The 20,423-nt window shown below is 50.3% G+C and overlaps 1 protein-coding gene across 1 annotated transcript in view; it reads right to left on the reverse strand.

The window, feature by feature from the left end:
• The window catches only part of MYO7A (myosin VIIA), a 107,707-nt gene that overhangs the window by 65,390 nt on the left and 21,894 nt on the right, over positions 1–20,423 (reverse strand). Inside the window, exons 5-13 of the mRNA XM_065407167.1 lie at positions 20,042–20,184; positions 19,822–19,935; positions 17,630–17,783; positions 15,587–15,663; positions 14,616–14,735; positions 12,811–12,953; positions 12,257–12,467; positions 11,400–11,535; positions 8,706–8,812 (exon numbers count right to left, since the gene is read on the reverse strand). Coding sequence (XP_065263239.1) covers positions 8,706–8,812; positions 11,400–11,535; positions 12,257–12,467; positions 12,811–12,953; positions 14,616–14,735; positions 15,587–15,663; positions 17,630–17,783; positions 19,822–19,935; positions 20,042–20,184 — 1,205 coding nt within the window. The remainder of the gene's footprint in view (positions 1–8,705; positions 8,813–11,399; positions 11,536–12,256; positions 12,468–12,810; positions 12,954–14,615; positions 14,736–15,586; positions 15,664–17,629; positions 17,784–19,821; positions 19,936–20,041; positions 20,185–20,423) is intronic.

Raw genomic sequence — 20,423 nt, forward strand, 5'->3', positions numbered from 1 at the left:
AGCAACTCAGCCTTATAAGAAGGCCAGGGCAGGCAGAAGCTGAGGAGTCCCCCTCTGACTGGAGGCAGGCAGGCAGGCAGGCAGGCAGGCAGGCAGGCAGGCAGGCAGGCAGGCAGGCAGGCAGGCAGGCAGGCAGGCAGGCAGGCAGGCAGGCAGGCAGGCAGGCAGGCAGGCAGGCAGGCAGGCAGGCAGGCAGGCAGGCAGGCAGGGGAACGGGAACTCACCTGGGGACCTAGAGTGAGGCAGGGCTGGGGAAAGGCCTTAGGAGCTGGGAAGCCCTAGGCCACCAACTCCCCAGGCTGCAGGGCCTAGTTCTAGGCCCACCTAGGTATTGGGCTTGCAGAGGGGCAGCCTGAGGTTGGGTAAAGGCAGCCAGTCCAAACCCAACCTTGCCTGTGATGAGTGGCTGATACTGCAGTCTGCCCCAGTGAACGGGGGCTAGATGGAGACTGGGCAGTAGCCAAGACTGAGGCAAAGTGGGGATAGTGGGTGGAGGTTCCCCTGGGAGGGGGAGACCCAGAACTGTGGGGGTACTGCCAGGGGGCAGCACCCCAGGTAAAAGGGCACTGGGGTCCTGGGAGGGACACGGGGCCAGAGGACAGATGGATCACCAGCCTACAGAGGGCGCTCCGGAGCAGGAATGAGCTAATTCCCGGAAGTAACCAGCAGGAGGCGCCGCAGGGGTGAGTCCGCTCCTCTACACGCAACAATGGTCAAGACTGGAGCTAGGGCCGACACTAGCCATTTTGGTGCCCTACGCAGCCCCCCAATGGGGCTGTTTTGGGCCCCAGGCCTCTGCAGGGGGCTGGCCCCAGGCCTCTGCAGGGGGGGGGATCAGGGGGAAAACTGTCCCCCAGTACGAGCCGGTGGAGAGGAGTGGGCTGGGGCCAGGTCGCTCCACTTCCTGCCGCCTGGTGAGTGCAGGGCAGCCAGGCCCGACCCCACACTCACGGGGTGGCGGAAAGTGGAGTGACCCGGCCCCAGCCCACTCCGCTCTGGCTCCCAGTCTTGGGGGGCAGGGAGGAACCACCCCCCAGCACTTGCCAGCAGCGCGGCTGGGAGCCAGGGGAGCAGAGCGGGCTGGGGCCGGGTCGCTGCACTTACCGCCGCCGGTGAGTGCGGGGTTGGGCCTGGCTGCAGTCCTCCGGGGACTAGGGGAGTGGTGGCGGGACTGGGACAGATCAGGGGCAGGAAGAGGCGGGGCTGGGGCGGAGCAGGGGCGGGGGCCATGGGGAAGAGGCGGAGCAGGGGCTGGAGCAGCATGCAGCTGCGTAGGGCACCAGGAAATTTGATGCCCCAAATTTCCCAGTGCTTTATGCAGCTGCATACTTTGAGTATGGGTAGGGACGGCCCTCGCTGGAGCACCTGGGCATCATTCCTTAGCACCAGCGAGGACTGTTACTAGCCCATTGCTCTGGCAGACACAGTGCTTTTTGCCTTTACAGCGTTCAAGACATGCAGCGTTCAAGTTGACACCAGGCCCGTGTCACCAAAGCTTCAAGTGAAGGGAGACACATTGGGAATGAATGCCAAGCCATAGGGTGTGGGTGCAACCTGACAGTCCTTCAGAAACCTTAACTCTCACTGACTTCCCTTGGAGTTCTGGGTGTGCAAGGAGCGCAGTGGCAGGCACTGAATGCCTCGTGGCAACAGTGAAATTCTTCAAAGAGGAAGAGGATCTGCACTCGCAGAACACCGGAGTTAATGAAAGCGAAGGCAGAGAAGACCGAGATACACACGCCATCAGCAACACAAGACACGTGGCAGGTTGAGGTTCCAGACTGGGGAATCTTCCCCTTAAGAAAGGATTTGTCTATTCCTGGAATGAAAGGAAAATAGGGAAGCATCTACATGGCTATGAGCAGCTGGGGTAACTAAGCAGCGTGTTGAGCTTGTGACGGGGGGGGGAAAAAAAACATCTTTCGCCTGCTCCCTGAAGCTTGTGAAGGATCCAGTTTTTCAGGAGACAAGGATGTGCACTGAGGGATCATATTGATTCTATACCATTGTCTTACAGCAGGGGTTGTCAACCTTTTTTCATTTGAGGACCCCCTAAAAAATTTCAAAGGGAAGTGCAGACCCCTTTGGAAATCTCAGACAGAGTCTGTGGACCTCCAGGTTGAAAACCACTGTCTCCCCATATATTTTGCTACATACATACCTACATCTCTGTAAGTAGTGAGAGAGGGAACCAATGAGGCCCACAGGACAGAGTGCCGAGAGCTGGGTTCTGTTCCCAGCTCAGCCACTGAGCTCGTGTGTTGGGCAAGTCATTTCACTGCTCGCTATTATTAGTCCTAACACAGCACATCGTGCTAGGTGAGGTAAGAGACAGACCCTGCCATGAAGCGCTTACAATCCAAATGACCAAACTGAGAAAGGGTGGAAGGGGAAACTGAGTCACGGCGAGGCAAAGTGATTTGTTCAAGGGTACACACGGGTCAGCACCAGAGTCCAGAACAGAACTCAGGTCACCCAAGTCAGTGTCGAGTGCTGTATTCACTAGACCATATTGCTTCTTGGTACCTTAGTTTCCCCATTTGAAATTTGGGGTCAGTGATACTTACCCTTTATTATTAAAAAAATTATTGTGATACGTCCTTCGGGGTTCCAATCAAGGATCGGGGCCCATTATGCTAGGTACTGTACAGACATCAAATGAAGAGATGGTCACTGCCCCAAACAGCTTACAATCTTTGAAAAAGCGTTGAGATTGAAGGATGCAGAACGCTACTTAATAGAGCTAAGTATTATTGTCACCCTGGGATCTCTGTTACACAGATCATCAATATCAGCACAGATTGAAAATATGCTCCCACATGACCATTCCACCGTTTGACTCAGTGCTTAACAATTACTATTTTAATTCATTATTTTTAAAAGATCAAGCTCTTCTGAGCCAGAAGAGAGTAGAAACACGGAGGAAGTGGGTAAAACCTGTTTGTCCCGTTGTTTTCCTCAAACTCAAACTGGGCAGCTGCATTTCTAAAACATTTTCCACATTAATTCTCTCCTGTGTTTAGAACCCATCACATTTCAGCCTAGAAGGGATTGTTTGGTGTGTAGCGACGTTCTAAAACTAGAGATGGGCCCAAATGACACTACAACCCACATGCCCTGGAAGTTAGAGAGCGGAAAGGAAGAAGATTTGGTTTCAAAATCTGGCTGTGAATTTTTTCTTTTTTTAAATCAGGGCCTCTGTTCATAAGTGCCCACAGTGGAATTCCAAATTCAGCCACCCTGGAATGTTGCAGAGCTGGGAGAGGTTAAAATTCAGACCCACATCTGGATCTGAATTTTGCAAGTCAGGCCCATCTCTAATATAACCCTCCTGATATCAGAGGATTGTCGTGGAAATGCTGACACAACCACAATTCTAGCACCACAAATGTTATTCTCTATTATACTATATGCTACACTATAGCCAGACAAGAAGCAGGGAAGGATTGGAAAGCTATCAGAACCAGAGCGAAGTCTAAAAGTTAGTTTGGAAAGATCTCTGAAAGGTTTAGAGCTCCAGTTTGGATAAGCACCCAAAAGTTTAATACTTACAGTATCTGATCCTCTGGGGTCAGTTTGAGCTACCCTTAGAATAAGCCCGCTTGTGAGAATAGCCGTACTTCCAACTGAGCCGCCAATACAATCAAACAGCCCCCCTCTTTTCCCAAATGAAACTCTGAAGGGCTGAGTTGTGTGAAAATGGAACTGGCCCAGATCTTCAATTGGCGCAAATCAGTGTCGTTCCACTGAAGTCAACAAAGCTACACTGATTTAGGCCAGACCAAGATCTAGCCTACCAAGTTCAATTAAAATTAACCATAATTATTCCAATCTCAAAAAAGGTTTTGGTTTAAAGACCAAGAGTGTGGGCTGGTTATGACTTTATCCAAACTGGATTTCCATCATCCCTGGGTCCTCTGCAGAACCTCAGCTTTCCTGGGTTGAATCTAGCAAATACACACAATGGCTCATATTTCTGTATCTACGGAACAAACCCTAAGCAGATTCTGTGAACAAGATGGACAGCTGTAACAGGTCCATCCCAAACAACACAGGGGTAGGAGTGAACCAGCAAGAGCATAGTATTTATCAAAGAGAAGTGAACATTCAAAGAGGAACTCATGTATTTATTTTACCTTTGGAGTGGGTGCTGGTGACTGGCCAAAAGTACTGGATGCATAGCCACAGAGAAACTACAAGAAGCAAAGGCAAAAAAGAGAGACAGAGAATAGAAAAAAGGTGAAAAGAAGGAATAACTAAGAGGGGAGTTCTGAGTTTTCTGTCAGTCCTTGTGATTCGGCACCACTCACGCCTCACAGAATAATGCGATAATTCTCAGGACCATGTCTATTTCTATCCTCTCTCCTTCCACTTATCTAAGCACTGGCCTCCTCACCACTTTCTCACTACTGTTGGTGAAAGGGCATTCGTCCCGTAGCTCCTGCCACCTGGAACAACCTTCCTGCCTCTCTCCGTATCATTTATTCTCCATCCCTTCTCAAACCCCGCTAAGAAACACATCTGCTCTCCTTCAGCCAGAATGTTTAATATAGAGCTTGTGTTACAGCTGATGGTAACTCTACCTTCCTTCCATGGGTGATGCCTTCCTTCACCAGGAGCGCTTCCATCGACTGAAGAGGGGCAGTGTGGGGGACTGAGAGCCAGGGCTCTCAGCTCCGTGCAGCTGCCTGCTGGGAGCCCAGCTGCCCCCCAGGCTCTCGCCTCTCCGTTCCCTGCTGGGAGTGGGGGACAGCCTCCCGGGCATCTCAGCTCCCTGAGCAAGAAGCCAGGGGTAGCCGGGCTCTAGCAGCCCAGTTTTCTTACCAAGAAAGCCAACAGCCAATGTAAGTAACATAGTGTCTGCACAGACTCTGCGTTGCCCTAACTACACTGATATAAGCCCCACTTAGTTAGCATCCACTTAGCATCCAGGCCCACCCAAATTGCGCCCTGACCCTGCTCCCTGGCAGGAGCACTGAGCGGGACAAGCCCCCACTCCTGGACCCCGCTCCCCGGCAGGAGCGCCAGGTGGGCGGGCGGAGGGGGGCAAGCCCCCACTCCCAGACCCCACTTCCCGGTAGGAGCACCAGGCGGGGGAACGAGGCAAGCCCCCGCACCCCAGCCACATTTCCCCAGCAGGAGTGTGGGGGGGATCCTCTCTTGTCCTGGCTCAGGGTCCCACAAAACCGTAATCCCCCTCTGCGGGGGGAGGTGGCCCCCCTGTCATTGCTGCCCACCTGAAAGCCGGGGCCCACCCAGTTTTCCTGTCCTAGCTAGGCCACTGAGCTGGAGTTATGATGTTGGTGTAGTAGGGCACTTACGTCGGCGGGACAAGGCTGTAGCGTGTACACTGACATACTTAGGTCGACGTAAGCTGCCTTATGTCGACCTAACTGCGTAGTGTAGACCAGGCCTATGAGTCTAAGTGCTTTGGTGTACAGACTGCAACCCTGGGAGGTACTCCACATCCCCAACTCCGACTGAACCCAACGCCTTGCAGGACTGAGCTGTTTGAAAGACACTGTACAAAGAAAGTCCCCGATTCTGCAAACACACACGTGAATAACTTTACGCAACTGGATACTCGTGGGCATAAAGCTACTCGCATGCATTAACACTTGGTGGATTAGGGCCTAAAGTTGCACGGTGTTATAGCAATACTCAGTTTGCGGCATCAAAAGTTCCCTATGCACTGAGATTAGGCTGATCAAATGTCATGCTTCCAGGCAGCGTCATGGGTTCCATCTGTGAGCCGCTTTGTACTATTGGTTGGATACATTTGGCTGGGTACATAATTTATCTAGCTCCCTCTAAAGCATCAAAAATGGGTCACTGCTGGATACAGGATGCTAGATTTGATTGACCAGTGGCTTGATCTGTTATGGCAGCTCCTGTATGAGTCTCTTCTGGAAGGTACATTCAGAGATAGTCTCACCAACGCTCAGCACCGGGGGCCAAGCAACACAAGAAGGAAATCCTAGGCCAAATCAGCCATGCCTTAATCGTTTGTGCACAACTCTGCTGCTTGCAAAAACTTACGTTTACTGAAAGAAACCACCAAAAACAGTTCAAACCATTAAAAAAATGAATCTCTTTGCAGTTTTGTTGCATGATATTTTTAAGGTAAAAAGCTGGATTTGGGTATTGGAGGCTTCTTCCGAAACGATGTTATGTAGGGCCACTTTAGGTGGGCTGCAATTGGGGGGGCATGTGGGATCATGTGACACCCCAGATTTGCTGCTTGGCTTGTACTGAGCATGCTCACACAGACCGAGTATGTTCAGTAACACTGCTGAGGCCGGCTGCCCTCACAATGCCCCCCAACTATCAGCAGGCAGGGGTCGTCTCTGGCGGTAATGCAACAATTTCTCCTCTTCCAGTCCCATATCGGACAGGTGTTTTCAAATCTCGTAGAGTATGTCTACATCACAAATTAAGGTGCAATTGTAGCTCAGCTGGGCATACCTGTGCTTGCTCTGATCTCAGTAGCATGGGTAACAATAGCAGAGAACCTTGGCCCAGACTAGCACACTGAGCATGTACCCAGGGTATCTGGTAGGCTTCTATTCTAGCCTCCACGGAAGCCCATACCCCATGTCTACATTATTTTTGCTCCCGCTGGCCATATTAATGCTAGTGCAGGTCTGCCAACCTGTGCTACCATTACACCTTAATTTGCAGTGCAGGCATACCCTTACTCCAAAAGCGGTGATCATTAAAATACCAGAGAGCAGAGACTGATACCACGGAGAGTTACCACCACCACAGAAAGCTAAAACTACCCAAGAAGGGGTTATTTCAAGAAAGAAAATTTGATGCTCTAAAAGTTCTCTGTTCTTACATTTGAGACAACACCAAGCTTGTGCACGCAGCTCAACTCTGCTGAAATGGATCACCAGTACTTTGTTTAGAATTTGCTGAAGAGTGCGGGCTGGAATTTAGGGGGTGACAGCCAGCTAAATGTGTCACTGGAGAAGTCTGGACAGCCGTGCAAGCTCGAAAGGACCTGTTTTATTGATCCTATGGATTATGAAAGTTTAAATTCATGCTGCCTCCCCACCCCCAACAAACAAGAATCATCTCCAAGGTGAACTGCCAAGCTTTTGAGGATGATAAAAAAAAAAAAAAAAGAAAGAACAAAAATAAGAAAGGAAAACATAACAAGGTACTTAAGCATGTGTGTTGCTTTAAGTACACGAGTCGTCTCATCGAGGTCAATCGGGCTAATCGTGTGCTGAAAGTCAGACATTTACTTCAGAACCTAACTGAATCGGGGCCTATATTCTTGATGCTGCTCCCCTGAAGTCTATGGGAGCTTTGCTGTTGATTTCAGTGGGAACAGAACTGAGTTGTAAGGGCTAAGGGCAAATCCTTCAGAACTGCCTAGATGACTTAGGAGCCTCAATTCCATTTTCAAAAGTGACCTAGGCACTTGCAGTGAGATCTTTAAAAGTGCCTAAACTTCTTAAGCACTTAATTTCCATAGAGATCAACTGGAGTTAGGCATCTAATCTGTTTAGGTGTCTAAAGATGCAGCTAGGCACCTAGTGGGATTTTCAGAAGGGCGTAGGCACCTAAAATCCATTGAAACCAATGGGAGTTAGGCACCTAGGCGCTGTTGAAAATCCCCAATAGGCACCTATCTGCATCATTTGGCGCCTAAATTTTGGTCCTTTAAAAATCTGGTCCTTAGTTGCTCTTGAAAATGTTATCCCTAAATCTTCTGCTGTCCCCAGGATTTGACCACAAGGAATACACGTGTAGACGTCCGATGACAAGGGCTGTACATTTTACATATCAAAAGCCAATAATAATCATAAAAAGCAGTTTTTCCTTTACTTTGGGACGCAGGGTTGTTGAGCTCCCAGTAAAGTCTCTGGGGATTGTAGATACATTTTTTCTTGAGCAAGCTGAGTATCTCACATAGTATTGTTTGAGACATAGTCTATGATCCCATAAGTAAAGCCCGTGTCGTAGCGATGCATACTAACAGGAGTTAAGGTTGTGTCTTCAACCTCCACATGAGGAAGTTCCCACTCTTCAGTGCTACCCTCACAACCTTAACAACCAACCCATTAGCACTGTGGTTTGTATGGAGTGAATACATTATATGCTCTCCGTAGGCCATGTTCTGGGGATGTAAGCTTTATAGTTCACCTTTAAGAAGAGCAGATACGGTGACTTGTCTCTCCGCTTCCATTGTTTGGAGACCCACAATTCTCGCCAGCCCCTCCCCCAGTGCTTCCTTGGCTTAATATCTAGCTATGGTGTCATTTCACTGCTGCTCTGGATGGTAACTGTTATGGACCTGTCTGTGACCTAAGACTTTAATGTTCAGAGCAGAGATTTGGTTTTGGTTTTGGCTATCTGGTCTGCTATGCAGCATTAGCTATCTATAGATCTTTCATATTTGTAGAATAAAATAAAATAATAAAAATAATTAATACCTATTATGCCAATTGTTGCTTTATCTAGGTGATGAGCTAGATAACAATATTTTATGAACGGTTCTGCTGAGCTGGGACTACTAGAGTGAATGTATCTAGGACCGCATGCTAATACTGCGTTAATCCATTACAAAAACAGGGTTTGGAGTATGCACACATAGTATCACCTCTGTAGGTTTCCTTGCAAATTCTCCCTCTCCACCCAGGAATCCCCACCACATGAGACTGGACAATTAAGTATCTTCCTAGGCATGTTACCATAGCCACGTCCGCTTGGAAGATTTGCTTGATAAATTTGTTTTTCGAGGAATGGACCAGCTGAATGATGTCTCCATGAAGCGTGTCCCTGTTTTTCTCCAAAAACCCTACAGGAACAAAGGAGCAACATGTGTGTTAGGTGGCAGTGTGAAACATGAGCTAAAGTATGTCCTGCTGACAGCTGTTCAGTCATTTTGCCTGATCGTATTGCAGACACTTACGGCTTGATCCAAAGCCTGTTGGAGTCATAGAATCATAGAAGATTAGGGTTGGAAGAGACATCAGGAGGTCATCTAGTCCTGCTCAAAGCAGGACCAATCCCCAACTAAATCATCCCAGCCAGGACTTTGTCAAGCCGGGCCTTAAAAACCTCTAAGGATGGAGATTCCACCACCTCCCTAGGTAACCCATTCCAGTGCTTCACCACCCTCCTAGTGAAAGAGTGATTCCTAATATTCAACCTAGACCTCCCCCACTGCAACTTGAGACCATTGCTCCTTGTTCTGTCAATGAATCAATGAGAGTCTTTCTCTTGACTTCAACAAGCTTTGGATGGGGCCCTTAAGGATCATGAAGTGCCAATGAAAATTTGACCCTCAGCTTCCCTTTGTTATTATTATTAATTATAATCATGATTATGGTGGTGCTTAGGGGCCAGCCAAGGATGCGGTCCCATTGTGCTAGGCACACACAGAGGAGTGGACAGTGAAGATGTGATGGTGGCAAACTATGTTAGTGCCATAACTGGGTTTTCGGGTGGGTTTAGTTAGGGAGGGATCAGCTAAATGGAAAGACATTGGAAGAGAGAGAGGTGAGGGGGACAGATCAGGGAAGAAGAGGGAGAGGAGGAAGGAGGAGGGGCAGACGTGGTGTGAGGCTGAGTTGAAGAGACTATGAGATTCCTTGTGCATGCATAACTTCGGGTATGTCTACACTGCAAAAAAAAGGTGTGTTCTTCACTCAAGCCCTTTAACTGGGGTTAAAATAGCAGCAAAGACATGGCAACCTGGCATTTCACTCAGGTTAGCAGCTCAAATTCAACCCCAGGCTCAGCTATAACCCGAGTTCAGAGCAGAGTTACTGTGTCTTCACTGCTATTTTAACCCGTGTTGGTTAACGGGGGTTAGCTAACCTGGGTTAAGAACACATCCTTTGTACGCTCAGGGCATTTATCTCCACGTGCAAACGACAATTTCCATACACCTCAGCCACTCGCGTTGGCATTAATGGGCAAATTGGGTTCAGGCATGTAACTGTGTCATTTGTATGAACAAACGACAGAGCACAAAAGCCCTGCATCACACAGGACATTTTGAAAAGCCAGCCCAAAGTGGTCAGTCAAGAAGCACACTTCTAGCCGTATACACTACTGCTACTCAGTCCGTCCACCCGCTGTACAAATGGGCCTACTCTGAAACGCTTTAGCAAAAATGTTGGAACTCCTGGCCATCAAACCCGACCTCAGCTATGGTCAGAAGGAAGAGGTTACTTTTATGGATTTTAGTTCTTTAAAAAAATACTTTAAATTTTTGTTTTTTCTGAAAGCAACTGAAGCCTCCTGGACTCCCATTAGCCCCCTTCCCTCTGCGCTTTCTTTTCCCCATGCCTGGTAAGGGGAAAGGTGCTGAACCAGAAGGTGGCTGGGCTCTGTTTGTGAGTGGGAGCCGCATGGCAGCAGGGAGCTGGAGAGAAGCCCCAGGAGCTGTGCACAGAGCCGTGTGTGGAACAGGCTGTGAGTGCCGGACATCAGAGCTGGGTGCAGGTCCGAGTGGGACTTATGGGGAAGCAGCAGCAGCTGGGCAGAGAGTCAGCACAATGGGGCCCCCAGTGAGAGACGCTAACTGAGCCTGGCCTGGAAACCTGCGAGCTCCTGTTTGCTGGAATAGAGACTGGACAGGAGAGGGCATCCAAGGCACTAGGCCCGCAGAGCCCTGACCCTCAAGTGGACTGCCCCAGGGACCCACACATTTACTGCTGGTGCTGTCCTTGAACTGTTAATGTTTTAGCCTCTGTACCTAGGGTATCTGCAACCTTCCCCTTTCCTGCCAGCCCTTTCCCTTAGCCATGTCTGAGTGGTTACTGGGACCCACCAGGGTCCTACATGGCCCTAGCTGCTGAAGCACTTACAGTGCTTGCCTCTGAGTTGCGGTACACCAACCACGCTGCTGGTACCCGGAGGGTTTGGTGTAAGGGGTAGCCACACTAATTATTCTCCAATTTATTTTTATTTATTTATTTGTATTGCAGTAGGACCTACAAGTGGGATCAGGTCACCCTGGTGCTAGGCACTGGACAGACACCTGCAGACCCCGCCCTGCAAAAAAGCCTGGACGGAGAGGAGGAAAGAGAAATGATCATTCTCACTGTGGCGTTTAGATGCTTAACTTTCAGCAATAAGGGGTGGAAATGCTGGCCAAAGTTCTTTTCTTCTAATCCCAGAAGATGGCCGAAATCGGTCTTTGCCTGGCATTTTAAACACAGACCCACACACAAAGAAAGGAATTAAAGGGAAACAAACCGGGCAGGAATGACAGCACAAATCATTAATATTTCCAGGATACTCCCTTCTCAGTGCTCCCTTGTCATAACAAACGACAACTACAGAGCTGAGGGTTCTTCAATGGAAACCCACCCTGTCTCTCTCCCCCACCCTAACCAAGCAGCTCCCTAAAGCCAGCCCACAGTCACAGATACCTTTGGTTTCATAGTAGACAACACCAGCAAAGTGGTTAATGCCAAACTGGGTTTCATGGTTATTCTTCGGCGGGATGTAGTTGGTGTTTAGCTTGTGCTGGGAATTCAGCTTGTGCAGCATTGTGGTATCTGTACCCTGCATAAGTAAGAAAAAGGCCAATGTTTGTCCCATTAAAATAGTTCTCAAATAATCAGTGTGTTCCTTTTTCATTAGGGCAGTGGGATAAGAGTTTGTTTCAACAAGAGATGCACGGGGAAAAAACGTGAGACGAGTAATTTAAAATAAAAACAATCTGACCACACCCTTCCCTAACAAGGCTGTTGTACGTACACTCTCACCACCATAAATACGAGTTTGTTTGCAACAGTGACAAATGGTGAAAGAAAACTTGAGACGTCAGTAAAGGCAACAAATATGGAACCTAAACCCCTCTGTGCTTGATCCACAGATAATAAAAGTCTGTTACAGCCCCACCTAGATAGGGTTGGCTCTTTCTCCGAAGCTGTGCTTTTAGCTCTGGTTCCGTCTCTGGTGTGTCAACCAAGAAGGCAGCTGTCACAAATGCACTTGGTAGATATATGATATAGTGCTATATATAGGATGGCTTCCCCACTTTTTATTAAAGTTGCAGTCATGCAATCAGGGAAGAGAAACAATACCACGTGACTGAAGTGACCAATCGCACAATGGTAATACTGAACACACAGATGACAACATATCAGCCCATTGGCTACAATTGGTTCGCATGAAACTTGTGTCATAATTTTGAAATAGTAAAACTCAGAGTGAGTTTAACAACACACAGAGAGGTGAGACTGGTGGAGTGACTAGGATGAATGGTTGGCCCCAAACATACCTTGGGGAACTTACTCTCCTCGTCAATGAGTGATATGATGTTCATGGGTTTGATGGCGATCATGTCCAAGGCATCCTGGTTGTCGGTGAACTCGATGTGCTGCCAGTTAATGTTCTCCAGGTTGTACTCCTCCTGCTCCAGCTTGAAGACATGGCGCACGAAGAACTGCTGCAGGTTCTCATTTGCAAAGTTGATGCAGAGCTGCTCGAAACTGGGGAGAGGAGGTTGGCAAAACCAGATTAGATTCACTGTATGCCCCTGATTTCCCCCTAGCTATTCCTCCCTTCGCTTCCTATCCTCTAGTCTAGGGGATACTCACAAGCACTTTAGGCCACTCAGTGCGACTGACGCTGGCTGAGTATTAACTCAAAAGGAAGAGCACCAGCTGCTGAGACCCTAGCACCATACACGTTACCTTTGGAGGTCTCCCATCCAGCCTACCCCTGCTTAGCCTGTGAGATCTGGTGAGAGTTCACACTAAGGTGGTTTAACTGCAGGCCCTAGGTGTAGGCAGCTGGAGACAGGGTTCTGCAAGGCCGTCTCAGGATTTGTACCTGTTCACAGTGAAGTTCTCAAAGCCGAAGATATCGAGAAGACCAATGGACCTCCTGACACTCTGTAGTTCGTGGGAGGGAGGCCTGTAAATGGCAGCATTGATCTTCTCCACAATCCACACGAAAAGCCGCCCGTAGATTCCCTGAATCATCAAAGAGACGGAGCTCGGTGAGACAGGGCTGTGGTTCACCCTGCTGGCCTGACACCTGTGGTGACATCCCCTCTCCAGTACAAGCCCCACAAACTGGACTTTCCCCCAAAGGACGCATTCCACAGCAAGGCGATTGCTTCAGAGTGGCAGCCATTTGACACAGAACCGGGGGCTGAAAGCTGCAAGTGCCCAACTGGCAGCCCAGGAACATGCAGCTTGCAGGTTTATATTAAAGACAGCCCAGTGCAAACCCCCCGATCTGAATACACCCAGACTTCGGTGGGCTTGGCTCTGGGTGCAAACTGTGTGCTACAGGTCCAGCTCTCGTCTGCATTGCAAGAGGCAATTTCTATCTGAGATCAAATGTTGAAATAACCATTTATCACAGGCTGCCGGCACTTCTAAACAATCCTCCTGCACTACTATCCACCACATGCAGATCAGTAGAGATGCGACATTGCTATGTAAATAAAGAAACTAGAAAGTCCTCCCTCAGTAAGGCCCTGCTTCCTTAAATGGCACAGCAGCAGCCAGCCAGAGTTAACTGGTGCTGCCTCAGCGTTCCTGGGACTGCAGGCGTCAAAGCGGCATTACTTTGTGTCACATAATCCAAGATAGAACTTAGATAATATTTGTACTTCAAGGTCCAAGAGACACAGACAAGGTTTTCATCTCGAGGCCAAAAGACCAAAAACATCAAGACACTTGATCACGGCCTTGGATAGGCCAAGAGACTACTTACACTTGATCTTAGCTGATAGAGATGGGCCTGATCTAAAACCTCAGATCCAAATCCCCACAAACCTGGAGGAAGTTCCCATGTGGACGTGGAGACAGATCTGAACTTTGCAGGTTTGGGGGCATCCTCACTGCACACCAGTCAGGCAGTCCAAGGAACTGACCTGCTGTACCTGAGCCAGGAGCTAGGGTAGGTCTGCGCTTGCCTTCGAGGATCAGGGCACTGTTTGTGTGGTACACCCTATGCTGTGATGCAAACAGCATACCTCCTTCACACCATAACACAAGCCTTCATTGCCCCCAAATCCACGTGGGCTGTGTCCTTTCTGATGCTACTGTAACACCTACACAGACCTCCTCACGGCATAGTATTTCTGTGCTGTCTGTCTTTCTTTAACTTACTGCTACAGATAAGCCTGAAGCATAACATTCAGCTCTGGGGACGACTGATGGCATTGGAGCCACTCTGTTTTACACCAGCTAAGGATCTGGCCTTGGGTTTGGGGCTGTTGCACTTCCTTGAAGTTCAGAAGAGCTCAGACTCATAGTGCTGGTTCAACCCATTACAGAGACAGACCCGAAGAGCTACATTTGGATGCTGCTTGAGTCCAGATGGGCTCAGGTCCGGATTTGAAACCTGAGGTTCTGGCTTAGGCCCATCTCAGCTCACGACATAGCCCTCTATGTGCTCCCCATAACTGGCACTAACACGGAGCCATAGACGGCAAGGCCAGACTGGGCCATTAGATCTAATCTGACCTCCTGCATAACGCAGGCCAGAGAATCCCACGCAGCGACTGATGCCCTGATTGAGATCAATAACTTCCTAGTGATGGAGAGTCTAAATCAGTTCGAAAACGGGCGGGTGTACGTTTTAAAAAGAAAACGCCAGAACGAGCGCACGTTGGGCGTTACCTTGACAAAAGCGTCCCTCACATCCAGCGCCTGCTCCATGCTGAGCGGGGTGGAGACGGTCTCTCCTCTCGTGATTATTGTGCGGCTAGTAAGGCAGTTCATCACATCCTGAGGGTCCACCTGAGCATGGAACAACAACATACAGCTGATTGATACAGAACACAGACAGCTCTTTGGAAAGACGTGGTCTACTGGTCTGATTGCAGGGCTGGGAGCGAAGAACTCCTGAGTTCCAGTCTCAGCTCAAACACTGACTACCTCCACAGTCACTCCCTTGGGTGACTCATTCAACCTTTCTGCCTTGGTTTACCCAGCCACAGCCGGGGGCTAACATCCACTCATTTATGCCACAGAGGCTTTTGCAGGGATGGATTAGTCCATGTTTGTAAAGCCCTTTTAACCTGTGAAGTGCTACTGCACATTAGTGCAAGGTGTAACCGGAATGTGATGAGAGCACCTAGAACAACAAAACCACTTTTCCTGGGGTTTATAGCTCTGATCCTGCAAATACTTATACACCTGAGTAACTTTACAGCACCCTGTAGTCTCAATCTTGCCAGGGGCATGCCCAACCCTTGATGTAAATGAGAGCAGCCTCAGGGCTGCTCTAACCTATGCATCGCACTCTAGGGGCCAGGAGCCCAGTGGTCGGAGCTACAAAAGGTGTGGGCCATTCCAGCAAGTATATGTCACCAGGGGAACCTCCTTATGCCTGGGGTTCTCCCCAGAGAGAGGTTTCAATCAGTGTACACCCACTTTATGCTGCCAGAATAGGGTAAAGCAGCTGGATCACAAATGGCAATTAGGCTCTCTACGTTCTTCATGAGCAGAGACTGCTTCTACTTCTGTTCGCACCGCACCCTACACAATGAGTCCTGATTAGACCAGGGTCTCTGGGCGCTATCATAATCTAAGGAATAAGCAATCCCAGGAAGAAACAAACAAGGTAATATGACAGAAGAGCAACTGACCTCCAGTAACGAAGCCGCAGTGATTAACGACGCAGAGCGAACAACCTCGCAGGCATCCAGGTTATCATACATCCTTGCTGCATGGGGAAAGTCACAGAGAAGACATGTGCAGAAGCTGCCTGTGTGGTCAGTCCCTTTTCATCTAGGTTACGGAGCGCTCCCTGCCAGGGCGTTCCATCTGACCCCTTCTGACTGCCACGCGCACCGTACACCCACGGTCAGTCTCAAAGGACAGACTAGATCAGAAGCTTGTAACGTATGGCTCAGCTGGGGACGGTGACGAGCTGCACCATCCCTCGGGGTGAGGAGGCCAAACTCCTCTTGTAGCTCCCGATGCAGGACCTTGCTGCTACACCCCTTCACCCTTCTGGGGTGAGGCTCATTTCCTAAGCTGCAATGGTCCCATTCCATGGCGCCCATGCAGAGGGAGGCAAGACCATGATCCCGCCTCTTCCCCACTGCCCAGAAGAGTAGGGAGGGGCTTCAGAAGTGCCTGACCTTTAAGAAAGTGGCACAGGGTAGGGGAAAGGCACCACCCCCGTCACACCCACATGCTAGCCGGGCACAACAGGGCCTTAAAAAAGGAGAGGAAAGATGGTCTGATAGTCAGCACATTAGCCTTGGGCTTAGTTAAAATCCCTGCTCTGACACAGACTTCCTATTGGCCCTAGGGCAAGTCACTTAGGCCCAGATTTTAAAGGCATTTAGGTGTGGTGGCGGGGCTCAGACTCTCAATGCCTAACTGATTTAGGAGCCTAAATCTCATTGTCAAAAGTGATTTAGGCACTTCAGTGAGTAAATCCCATTGACTGTCAGCGGGGTTTTGGTTCCTAAGTGCCTAAGTCACTTCTGAAAATAAGACAGAGGCATTTTTGAAAGTGTTACCCTTAGTCTCTCTGTGCCTCAGTCCTTCATGTGGCAAATGGGATAACAGCACTGCCCTGCCTCAGAGGGGGTTCTGAGGATCAGTACACTAGGTCGGGGTGTCAAACGTACAACCCATGGGCCGGATCCAGCCAGATGAACAGTTTCATCCGGCCCGCCGACTCTCCAGGAATCTGTGGGCTTGTCTACGCAACCCCAGAGTCCTCACAACAGGGGTGTGATTTGTAGAGCGCACCAGCATGCTTCACTCTAACTGCCCCGTGTAGACCCTGCTAGTGTGCATTGATGTACTCCTGTTTCAAACAGGACACTAAGGAACATTTAGTGCGTGCCAGCAGGTTCCACCCGGGGGGAGATAGAGCACAACACACTGGTGCAATCTACAAATTACATGCTCATAGTCCAGACTCCGGCGTGGCAATCCAGCAGGACCTCACGTACAGGTTTAGAACCACATGGTAGCATTTAAGGGGCACTGGAGGGGCATACAATAAATGAAAGCAATTGCCAACATGGCTTATATTCATCCAATTCTATCTGAATCACTTCTGCTGAATGTGGCCCATGCCAAATGGTAGGGTATCGGATCAGGCCAGCCATATGGAATGAGTTTGATACCCCTGATTAGAGATTGTAAGGTGGTCAGATACCATTATATTAAGGACCACAGATGTTCCTGGGGTAGGTAGCTAGATAGACTGCTCCAGGTTGATTTTCAGAGGTGCTGAACACTTGCTGCTTCCACTTACATCAAGCACAATTTGGGGAGCTCAGTATGTATGAAATTCAAGGTACACATTAAATTCCAGCAGCAAGCTCTTTGGGCAGAGACTCTGTCTTTAGGCAGTGTGGGCTAGTGGGCAGGGCACTAGCCTGGGAGTGAGGAGATCTTGGTTCTCTTCCTGGCTCTGACACTGACCTGCTGGGTGACCTTGGGCAAGTCACTTCCCCTCCCTGTGCCTCAGTTTCCCCATCTGTAAAACAGGGATAATGCTACTGACCTCCTTTGTAATGCACTTTGAGAGCAACAGATGAAAAATACTAGACAAGAGCTAGGTATTTTGGTTATCTCACTGGCTTTGGCACCTGGACAATGTATCAGCATCCGAGTTAGTTCAGCATTTAAAATAAATAAATATGCAACAATTTTCCACTTACCTTCATACCGCAAATTCCCCATATGCAATATGGCTGCCAGAAGCTTTGAGATCTCCCAGTTCTCAGTGTCGGTAAACATCAGGACTTTCATTGCAGAGCGAATGTTTGCATACTCCTTACTATCGTCTCTGCCATCACAGGTAGTGCAGTTACCCTGGGAAGAAAGGGCAGTGACACAGTGTATGCAGTGCATGCAGGAAGCAGCGTAGGTACAGAAATCTGTAGCCATATTGTATACTGGGCCCTAGCATTTTCCCCACTAAAGTCAATTGAAAAAGAAATCTCATATTATGAGGTAAATCCTCAGTTCTCACTCAGCTAAGTTTCCGCTGAAGTCCATGGGCATTTTCTAAGCAATGAATGAATGAAAGCTGACTATGGACCTCTGGATTTGGCCCTACTGTAAGTATTCTACAAAAGTATTGTCCAAACAGACCTGCAACGACACCACTGCCATCCATCTATCCAGGGCCGGCTCTGGCTTTTTTGCCGCCCCAGGCAAAAAAGCCTCCGGGCGCCCCCCCCCCCCACGCGGGGGGGGGCGGAGCCTGGGGGGGCGGCAAAAAAGCCTCCGGACGGGGGGGCGGAGCGGGGGGGGGGAGGGCGGCCGGAGCCCCGGGGCGAGGGTGACGAGCCCCGGCGGGGGCTCCGCTCTCCCCCCGGGGGCAAGGCGCGGGGTTGGGCGGCGAGCCCCGGCGGGGGCTCGGTTCTCCCCCCCGGCGGCCAGAGCGCCGGGGGCAGGGCGGTGAGCCCCGGCGGGGGCTCGGCTCTCCCCCCCCGGCGGCCAGAGCGCCGGGGGCAGGGCGGCGAGCCCCGTTGGGGGCTCGGCTCTCCCCCCGGCGGCCAGAGCGCCGGGGGCAGGGCGGCGAGAGGGCGGCGAGCCCCGGCGGGGGCTCGGCTCTCCCCCCGGCGGCCAGAGCGCCGGGGGCAGGGCGGCGAGAGGGCGGCGAGCCCCGGCGGGGGCTCGGCTCTCCCCCCGGCGGCCAGAGCGCCGGGGGCAGGGCGGAGAGCCCCGGCGGGGGCTCGGCTCTCCCCCCGGCGGCCGGGGGGAGGGCGCGGGGGCGGCCAGAGCGCCGGGGGGAGGGCGGCGAGCCCGGCTGTGGCCCCGCTCTCCCCGGCGGCCCGAGCGCCGCGCCGCCCCCCTCCAGGTGCCGCCCCAAGCACCAGCTTGGTTGCCTGGTGCCTGGAGCCGGCCCTGCATCTATCCCTGTGTCTGACTGAGATCAGCATATGAATCATAGAATATCAGGGTTGGAAGGGACCTCAGGAGGTCATCTAGTCTAACTCCCTGCTCAAAGCAGGAGCAATCCCAAGGCAGATTTTTGCCCCAGATCCCTAAATGGCCCCCTCAAGGATTGAACTCACAACCCTGGGTTTAGCAGGCCAATGCTCCAACCACTGAGCTGTCCCTCCCCCCATGGATGGGGAAGGGCTGACCAGTGTTAAACCCTAGCAAGATAGTGACAGAAGAAAACATGCCAGAAGTCTGGGACACATGGCCACAAATGGTCAAGACAGACTGCAGTACAGGAGTCCTCCCCTTCTGGACTCCTCACTGATGCTGGGCTGCAAGGAACACTTTCCACCATCTCCAACTGTTCACCCATGTTGATGATAACTTGATTATACATGCCTTTGCCACCTCCCACTTGGGTTATGGCGGTGAAATCTACTTGGGCTTGAAAGCATAGCCCTGAGAAATCTCCAGCTAGTGCAGACTGCAGCAGCACACCTCCTCAGAACTCAGATCACTGCATGCTCATCAGCCCTGGTCTCTACTCATTCCACTGCTTTCTGCTAGAACATCACGTCACATTTAAGGTCTCGGCCCTCATTTCCAAATAAACGTTAAATGGTCTGGGCTGAGCATACCTAAAAACAGCACCTCAACCGTCCCACTCCTCAGGAGAAATGGAAGTAGAGAAGCCCCGACATGCAGGAGACAGGACGCCTTCAGCAGCTAATCTAAGGCTGTGGAGCTCACTCCTGTAGGAGCAAAGAGCTACCACAGACCTCTAGGCTGGATCTCAAGTTTGCAACAAATCTCAAAGCTCCCATGTGGGTCCCACACGGTTTCAGGTTAGGGAACATTTCTCGCAGCTCTGGTTGTAACTCCCTTATATACAGAGATAATCAGGAAAAGTCACAAGGCCCAAGCAGTGCTCCCCAAGATCTTGCTCTGCTGTTCTTACCATAGCGAGGTAGTTATAATCAGTGGCTTTCCCAAGACCCAGCTTCTTTTTCTGTTCTGGTGTCATTCCTTTCAGCATACAGTAAAATACATGGTAATTCCGCTCATCCTGGGCCTGGAGCAGAAGAGGAAGGAATCAGTTCTGCTAGGAGGATGAGCCTGCTGATAGCCAAAGAAAGGAAAGACCAATACACACCCCTGCCTTTTCTCAACTGCCTCACCTGTCTGCAGACTCGAGACTTCTCCAGCAGGTACTGCTCAATCTTTGCCCCTTCGATGGCTCCCCTCTTGTTGAAATGGATGTCGATGTATTTACCAAATCGGCTGGAGTTGTCATTACGAATCGTCTTCGCATTTCCAAAAGCTGTGAATAAGCAACACAATACGGCAGAGGTGAGATCTGTACCCAGACTCAGGAAGGAATCTGTTTTGTCTACGGCAACAAAAACAAGACACAAAATGGAGCAAGGATGGCTCAGGGGATTGGTACCAGGTTGCACAGCCTTTCATCTGTGGGTCATAAATCCCAATCCAACCCAGCGCAGAGAAAATGGGGATGTTTATGGGGAACTCCTCCCAGAAGGGGGTTGCATAGGAGACAGT

This window comes from Emys orbicularis, chromosome 1 (assembly GCF_028017835.1).
Source record: "Emys orbicularis isolate rEmyOrb1 chromosome 1, rEmyOrb1.hap1, whole genome shotgun sequence".
In the NCBI taxonomy this organism is placed as follows: domain Eukaryota; kingdom Metazoa; phylum Chordata; order Testudines; family Emydidae; genus Emys; species Emys orbicularis.